The sequence below is a fragment of the Gossypium arboreum genome, chromosome 6 (assembly GCF_025698485.1).
Source record: "Gossypium arboreum isolate Shixiya-1 chromosome 6, ASM2569848v2, whole genome shotgun sequence".
In the NCBI taxonomy this organism is placed as follows: domain Eukaryota; kingdom Viridiplantae; phylum Streptophyta; class Magnoliopsida; order Malvales; family Malvaceae; genus Gossypium; species Gossypium arboreum.
In genome coordinates this window covers 133,610,278-133,619,417 of record NC_069075.1, presented here as the reverse complement: position 1 = coordinate 133,619,417, position 9,140 = coordinate 133,610,278, and the positions used below count along the sequence as shown (strand labels likewise).

Genomic DNA, 9,140 nt, shown 5'->3' with positions numbered 1-9,140 from the left:
CCGTAGTGCTTGGTGTATAAGTATGTGAAAGATAGAGTAAATAGAGGATTGCAGTAAGGATCCGCCGTTAAGAACCGCTGAGAGATGCTTAGTGAAACTTGTGGGTTAGAGTCAAGATCATAAGCACCCCGGATAAAAGGGTCATAGAACAAGAGGGCTTGGTTGGAGACCCAAGATAGAAGAGTACTATGAGGGACAACACCAATGACAGGTATGACTGTCAAGACTATTCCTCTTTAAGGGGGAACCGTTAAAGACTTAGGAATGCAATATGAAAAAAGAATCGTGAAACCAGATGGCCACTCCATGATAGTTGGTTAAGTACGATAGGTCATAGCAACTCATAACATGAGGGCGTGTTACATTTCAGGGTAATTTATACAATTAAAGTGAATTACAAAAAACTAGTCTGACCAAATTGGAAACTAAGCTAACCTTGATTCGCCAAGTGGCGAGGGATTACAATAAGTTATCTCACCAGTTAGAATGCCAATAAGTCCTTTGAATTAAGGTAAGAAGAGGAGTCACCTTAAGATAAGCAAGATTGAAATGGTTGTCCAAGGGGGATATTTAAGGATTAGTAGAAAGGCCAAAAAACAACCTTATAAGAATACGGTGAAAGGAAGAACCCACAATAGGAATAAGTGAGGAACTAATTTAAGTAAAAGAAAGGATAGAGTCCGCAAAGATGACAATACATTCAGAAGATCTATAAAGGTTGATCAAAGGCTGGTAGAATGGTCGGAAGGAAATCACTCAACAATCTATCCGCAAGAGGATGGGATTGGGAATAGTAAAAAGTTCACTACGACGGTTTAAAAGAAATATCTCAAACGAGTAGGGAGTTGATGTATTATTATTTAATTGAACCCCGACAAGGTAGGGAACATTTTGCGCAATGAAGAAACTTACTAAGTTCATTTGAACTTACAATGGTTGACTTGTGATTGCAGGATTCGCTGGATAAGGAACTCAAGAAGGGACTAATCCAGATCATGTGGAATCAAGAAAGTGGGGCACCTTTAGGAACTTCGCCATGGGGACAGATATAATGTAATCAAGTAGTTCCCTTAGAGTTTGAAATTAGAGATAGTAAGTTATATTTTCATTTAAGGCTTCAGTTATAAGAATAATTATTGATGAGTAATGAAATTTGTTCTCCAAAAATAGTTGAGTAGGAAATTTGTGGTTAGGAGCAGTCCAGTTCAATTGCGACACTCCATACCCAAATTCGGCGATCGAGTCGGGTGAGGGTGTTACTCTCTGAGATTGTATCATATCATCATAAAAAAATTATTTTTCAAACTCAGAGTGCTATATCATCAAACTTTTAGATTGTTCAAGTTCAGGGATCAAAAATTATTTTATCATATCATCATAAAAAAAAAAAAAAGAAACATTACCAGGGAAATGTAAGACTGTCGAAATAAATAGTGTCGAAATTACCCCTATATTCCAAAATCTTTGACATAGTTAGCAAGATAAAAGTACCGATTCAAAATAATATTTGTCTTATGCAAAATCTCACATTGTCTTGTAACCAAACCCAACTTAATTATATCCCCCTTTCATAATATAATAAATGGTTACTGCGAAGGATTATAGTTGGAATTTGGAAGATATATATATGAGTCGTATCGCAGAGCCGAAAGATTGAATTATTTGTCAAGTCCAGAAATTAATCCAATATCGAGAGTGTTTAGACATGGAAAATGAGTTTTTGAATTCTAAAATGATTACAGGGTATTACATAAATTAAGAATTAAGAAAATTGGAAGCCAAAGCAATAACCCGTTTTGAATGAATGACTCAGGATTTCAAATCCAAAATGAACAAAAATCTATGCCGTTTAAATCTCTCTTTTCTTCCAATACCAGAGGGGATTAGCCACTAGAACACAATATAAGCCTGAATTGGAACTACTACATAATCTCAAATTCACAGGTGGAAAATCAGCCCCACCACTGAAAAATGAACCCTAGATGTGGAAAAATTAAAAGGGAGAAGAAAAAGCCAAAAAACTTATTATCTGAATTTGAACTATATTATATATGATACAAATCCTCTAAAAGGATTGATGATCTATCTGGCTAAACTACCAACTGTGTGGTGGTCCACTCCCGGTCGAATTTGTAACCACCCACACAACAATTAAGAGGATTTATTCAACTGTAGACTGCTGGGAAGGAATCTGACGTGACTACCATGTTTTAACTTGGGCAGAGCTTCTTGTGACTTACCGAGCATGAGATCGACGTAAATTGCAGTCATAGTGGCTTTGCTGCTGTTTGGTACCAGGGACAACGCTTGTGTCACAAAATGGTGGGCCCGCTCAAGTTCACCTTGTATTGCAGACATAGCGGCAAGATTAGTATAAAGCGCTCCACGTGCCTCTTCTGGCTTCAGAAACATGAATTCCTGCAAGCCCTCATGAGAAGGATTCTTGGCAGCTGCCGCTCCTCCAATTGGTTCTTCGCAATCAACAGGTTTTTCTACTCGCCACTGCTCACAGTCATCTTGACTAAACGGCAATTCAATGTTATTGCCCCCAGACAAATAAATGGCCAAATGCTCCGCAGCTTCCTTAGGTTTGTTCAGTAAGCAAAGAGCCTCTGCGGCATAGACGTGACCAAGAAAGATATAAATTCTTGAACAACCTGGTAGTTCTAACAGCAATAGTGCAGCAGAGAGGGCCTTCAAAGGATTATCTAGTTCTAACTCTACATATGCCAGATTAGCAAGAAGAGCTTGCTTAATCATCTGATTTTCTCTTCTGTGAATATCTTCATAATAGGAGATGGAGTTCTGAACAATCTCCTGATTAGCTCCCCCCTTTGACTCTTTCAAATCTCCATTTGAGTTAACTAGACCAACTAACATGGTTGAAGCCCTGGATTCGATGACAGGTAACTTCTTATGGATTAGGTTCTTGGAAGATGCACCATCTCTTGATTCACTCTTCTCCACGGATGAATTGGAGGGTAAAATAGATTTAGAATTACTCCATTCTGAACGGTTCAGCAAGTGCAATGCATTATAGAGACACTGCCTAGCAAGGGATAATGAAAGTTTAGGCTGCACATCACCACCTAAAGCCCAACCATTCTTTTCAACAGAATCTACATGTCCATTTCTTGAAACCCCATATTCTATTAGAAGTTTCCTCCACCTACCCTTGCCAATAACATTGGCTCTAATTTCTGATTTGTCTGATGGAGTTTGACTTCCTTTTACAAGTCCTTTTTCTACAGCCATTAGACAACATTCAGCAAGCCGAAGCCACAAGTGGGGTCTTTTGTAGAAAATTGAACTTGCTTTCTGGAAACAGCGAGCAGCAAGTATCGGTTTCCCACATGCCAAGTACTGCAACCCACAGTTATATGTTATGAACAGAGATTTGTCCTGTGAGAATGTTAATAGCTTTAGAGGCTTCTCCTTACGAAGAGATGAACAAACACTGAGTGCCTTGGAAAAGAAAACTGCAGATGTATGATACTTCCCAAGCTTATAGTAAATGCAGCCTAGATTGTTATTGAACATGCTTGAAGTTGCTGCATCTGTCCGATTACTTGATGCCATCAACAACTTGATGGCTTTTCGATGGTTTCCACGAGCATACTCAAGCTGGGCCTTCAAAAGGAGAGCCATAGATGAATCTCTCCCTCGAGCAATGTTCATAGCATGCTTCACTTCGCGTTTTGCTAGCTTTACATTTCTAGTGAGCAGCAAAAACCGAACCTTGTAAAGTTGCAACATCAGCTTTAAATCAACACCAGAGATTGATCTATCAACCGTGATCCGGGCATGATCATTTGCAGATGTAAGATCAGTAGGCCGTGGTAAGTTCTGTCCACCAATATCCAGGGTTGAAAACATTTCATCCAGTCGGTCTTCTGATAAAGTTCTAGATAGAGGATTCTCAGAGGCATTTACACTAGCAGCTAAGTCTGAACTAGATGCATCTGAGACGAAAGAGCTGCTAGGAACAGAGGAAGATTTTCCAACTAGATTCGTGGATTGCAGGGTGGTGGTCATGTTACCATTTTCCCCTTGGTTCACATTGCCAACACCAAATGCTTTTTCCAAATAATTTAAAACATCCTGCACATAACTAAAGCTGCTTAGTGTCAAGTGTATAAGATACAAACATTAATTTTAAACAAAACATTAACATGGTAAAACCTCCCATAACATCTAGACCAACAGTGGATGCCGTAAATGATAGTTTTCAAAAGATCAGCAAAGATGCTAGAAATTATCTCCTATTTACATCTTCAAACCAAGTATGACCTACAAGATGTTAAAACATCTTGTCACCAATTTATTACAAAGTACTTTCAAACAATAAGCAACATAAGGTGTATCACATAAGAACTGAACAGAGTACAAACCGGGTTTATAATAATCTGAACTCTGAACAGAGTCAGATAGCTATGCTGAAATGGAAACCTAAAATATGAAAGAAATCCAAAAGCCAATACCATATACTAAAAATTTAGCCCCAAATTATCTAAATAACCAATGAAAAGCAGTACAGCTATAGAATCCTAAATTCACAACCAGAAAAGACTAAGCATTTTTCATGGGACAAGGAAGTTTAAGCTAAATCACTCCATTTCTCTAGGGACATTTAAGTAGACAAATTTGCACATCACTATACACAAGCTAGTCTTTTATCATCTTTTACTTTCCTCAACCCCCAATTACAAGGCTAACAGTTAGTCATAGCTATCTTACAGTCGTATCTAAATTGGTCCAATAGATATTAGCAAGGAATTTTCAATTTGGAAGGAATTCCAAGCAATAACACTACAAATATTTAGAACTTACAGCAGCTTTCGAAGCATCACGGCAAGCTAACACAACATCCAGCAGCAATAAGCAGATATGAAGGGCTGTTGTCTGCATATAAAGAAAAAGGGAAGCAATTAAAACAAACCAACAAATGTTTAAACAAAATGACAATAAATAAAAATAAATACCTCATCTATTGGTTCAATGTTTTGATACAGAGGTTCAAGAACTGATAATGCCTTTGAGTATTCATGAAGGTGGAACCAAATGACTGCCTATATTAAATCAATTCACAACAAACATGTTACTGCAAGCCATTGATGAAAAGATAATTGTTCCTGAGCTCTTGAAAGTACAAAAAGAGGGCATACTATGTTTAGTGCAGCCACAGAGGCATCAGATTCAACTGTGTAGATAACACTGGCGCTATCTGAAGAAGAAAACTGCTGAATAGTTGTACCACTTCCTTTTGAGCCTGAAGTAAATTTATTACCATCGTTGCTACCAGACTCTGCCTGTTCCCCAGATGCATGAACAAGCTCCTCACTTCTCTTCTGAATCAGCAGAAATGAGAGAAAGATGCAAAAAAATATTGCAGGAATAGATTAAATTAAAATAAATCATGGACATAGCAATGCAAGTCTCTATCCAACTAGCAATAAATCTCCTACTCAAAATTGTTTTTTTCCTATTTAGAGCGACTGGGAGAAATAAAATGAATTCATCACAAGACTCAACTACAGGAGCCTCAAGCCCAAACCAAATGTGATCAAATACATAAATGTCATAGCAAATCTCCTAGAGTAAATACTAACTAGTGGTGATTTCATAATGGTAATCACAGTTCATATTGGTGAAAGTCTAACCCAATTGTGATAGCAATTGAAAAACAACCTACAAACAACTTTCATTTAAACAGAGGAAAATTGCTTCACAAAAAATATTTCAATCAAGTAGAAGATGAAAATAAGTTTTTCGTATTTGTTTAAAATTTTGCTATAGTATCTGTAGCAGTAGATTTCCACTCACCTTCCATTTCAACTGGGGAAAACATAAATCATTCTTTACAGAAGGTACATAACTTGTTTAATAATGAGAAAATTCGTGGGAGAGCACAGCCAAGGAAACCAGGAGGTAAAAAATCATGTGTACCTTGACATTGTTAAGGACTTCAAGCAACTTCTTTGGATCTGAGCAACCATCCCGAAAAAATTCCGCAATTGCAATATTATGAAGAACCTGTTGAACAATCAATTGGATCAAAATATTTTAACGGCACCCACAGAGAGGGCAAACTTATAAAAGAAGTAAAAAGCTATTCAAGTGAAGTTATTGATTAATGTATTCATGCTTACAAATCCTTCCGCAGCTGAACTTATTCATGCTGACAAAATTGATAAAATAAAAACCCATTCTGATTAAATAAATACTCAATTTTACTACAGCATGTTATAAGTACTAGTTAGCACTACAAAAACTATTTCGACATGCTACAAAAGTTCCATCCCAAATATATTTAGATAATTTCTTCACTACATTGAGTAGAATCTGAAAGTTGTATAACAATAATTTCAGCCTTGAAGCCGTCAAATCTTGAATGATAGAACCACTAGCACTTTTTTTTTTTTTTGAATCAGTTTATTATCCATTCTTTTACTTGGTTCGTTTTTGAATTAAGACACTTTCTTGTTTTGGCTTGGATAAAAATTAACATAATATTTAAAATAGCCTAAAATGGAAAAATAATTTAAAGCTGTTTTAAAATTTTAAAAAAATTCATTTTGAAAATCATTAATTTTTATTTTAATAGTAATATAGAATTTTTTTTTCTAAATTATAGCCTAAAAAGTTTTAAAAGAAAAAAGCATCTCAATTTAATATTATATACGTTCAGCAAAAACTAGTTGCCAGTGAACATTCTCACACTCATTTCACTGAATTTTTTATCTAGTTGACCCAATACGAGTAACTAAGCATTGAAATTTATGATATCAACAATTAGGAGGTCATGAAACATCATTGTACTCAGAAACTACTTAAAAATTAGAGGAACTTGAAATGCTCTTAGTCCACTCCAGCTCAACATTATTTCTTTTGATGCATTACAAAAAGTATCCGTAACATGGTAGTATTTACTAAACACTCTGATAACTTGAGAATAAAATTTTAACCATTTCCTTGCTGAAAGAGAGAACCCATAATATTTTGTAACATATCATAGCACATGACACAAATGTCAGTGTATAGTTCTCCAGCCTAACAATAAAACGATGACAGCACCGTAACCAACTCTGAATTTCATCTTTGATAACTACCCTCTAGTCCAACTTGTCATATATTGACTAGGTTTTACTCAATTAAGCACCACAGGATAAATTGCATTTGAAATTCAATTAAACTAATCATAACTCAAACATCCATATCATTCATTAGCAGGAGCCTAGGAGAAATTGCAATGGAATACACTATTTGGTAGTATGTTTAACATAAAAGAATCTACTGTCTCCATGGAAAAAAAAGGACTATACTGGTGAAGCTAAAATCTCCACATGGGACTCTCCTAATCTGCCACATGCTTATTAAGTACACAATTACTATCCTATATGAAAGTTCAAAAACGCCCCAAGCAAGTTAACTGACAGCCATGAATGCCTTTAAGTGTAGACAATAAAATCGACAATGGAATTAATGAGTTAAATATATATAGTGGAAACACAATACAGCAATAGTAAGAATGGTTATGGAGTTTCTAAAATCCACGGTAACGTATATGATGATAATAATTAACTATACAAAAAAGAAGTGAACATTAGAGTATTAAGCTTAATTCGTTTAAGAAATTCAGCAACCGTAATCAGCTGATAATCAAGTTTTAGTGAGTCGGAAAATTACACAACAAAACGCGATAAAATGAAGTTAAAATTCCAACTTAAGGAATAAACAAATAAGAAAAAAGATACGAGATAAGAAATGAATCGGGTCAATCGCATCTACTAACGAAACAAATACGTGCATGTGCGAAATAATTTGAAAAAAAAAAAAGTACCTTTGGATCGCCTTCCTTTTTCAACTTTAGCTGATCCAACACATCGACGCACTCGGAGAAATTTCTAGACTGGAAGTGAAGAGCGGCTTCTTTAGCGAGTGCAGCAGTAACGGGAAGGACGCCATCGTCTTCGCCGGCGGAACTATCTCGATTTGGAGCCGGCGACGATGATGAATCTCGCGAATCCATGATCAGATCAGACCAATCAAACTTGCTAAGAAAATTGGAATTAAAATTTAAAAAAAAAAAGAATCTCAGGCGTAGCGAATAAAAAAACCCTAGCTAAGAAGGTGGTATAGCATTTTTTAAAAAAATCATTTGGGGATTTTTACTAGTAGATAGTCCTGAAAAGGTTTAGGAGAAATTGCAAAAGAGGAAAATGGGCGAGCGTTATTTTGGGATGGGTGTCTCCTGATTTGCAGAAATGAAGAAATGAGGGATAAATGTAAGAGACAGTAAAAACCTACGCCGACCCAATTCGGGGAGAGATACTGATAGACTCCAGAAGGGGGAATGAGAGATTTTGCTTTCGTTTTTTTTTTCCTTTTCTTTTTTCCTCTTTTTTTTCTTTGAAGTCCAAAATGAGTTGAAATATTAAACTACGGAGGGGTATGGAATTTTTTATCTTATAAAAGATTCCAACTTAAGAGTCTCTGCGATTAGTGTAATAATAATAAAAATGGTGAAATTAGATATAAACCACCGTATTGGAGATAAACCTCATTCAAAGAGCCTTATAATTTTCTTCTTTTTTTAATATTTAAAATGAAATTTCGAGATTTACTAATTTTATAAATTATTTAATATTTTAAGAGATAAAAAATCTATATTACCCGTAAGAAATTTAATGATTTTATAATATTTCTAATTTACATTGTAAAAATTCTAATAATTTACTATATTTTATAATAGTGTAAGAAATTCAATAATTTTGTGGGAAATTTAGTGAATTTGTAAAAAAAGAAAAAAAGTAATCCTGTAAGAAATTCAGTAATTCCGTATGATTTTAGTAAATTACAAAATTGTAAGAATTTAGATAAACATTAACATCGTAAGAAATTATGTTATTTACTAAAATCGTCACAAAGCTGTAAGAAATTCAATAATTTTATAAAAAACTACAAAGTTATATAAAATTGGGTATTTACTAAAATCATTACAAATACCACTGAAAATATTACAAATTGGTAAGAAATCCAATTATTTAATGAATTTTCATTACAAAGTTACATGAAAATTAATAACTTTATAAGAAATTCAGTAATTTTATAAGAAATTTAATAAAATTTAAGAGAATCAG

At 34.8% G+C, this 9,140-nt stretch overlaps 1 protein-coding gene across 3 annotated transcripts; it reads right to left on the bottom strand.

The window, feature by feature from the left end:
- Positions 1 to 1,698: 1,698 nt before the first annotated feature.
- LOC108454759 (uncharacterized) lies at positions 1,699 to 8,506 on the bottom strand. 3 transcript variants are annotated; one of them, XM_053029772.1, is made up of 7 exons: positions 8,308 to 8,445; positions 7,841 to 8,054; positions 5,947 to 6,033; positions 5,166 to 5,348; positions 4,983 to 5,069; positions 4,831 to 4,902; positions 1,699 to 4,101 (listed from the first exon to the last, which is right to left on the bottom strand). In XM_053029772.1, exons 2-7 carry the CDS (start codon positions 8,027 to 8,029, stop codon positions 2,152 to 2,154), a joined length of 2,568 nt encoding a protein of 855 aa, XP_052885732.1. In that variant the 5' UTR covers positions 8,030 to 8,054; positions 8,308 to 8,445; the 3' UTR covers positions 1,699 to 2,151. The 3 variants fall into 3 exon arrangements, with proteins under 3 accessions (XP_052885732.1, XP_017608818.1, XP_017608825.1); XM_017753329.2 differs by having other exon boundaries at positions 7,841 to 8,506; XM_017753336.2 differs by having other exon boundaries at positions 5,166 to 5,345; positions 7,841 to 8,445.
- Between the last annotated feature and the right edge of the window lie 634 nt (positions 8,507 to 9,140).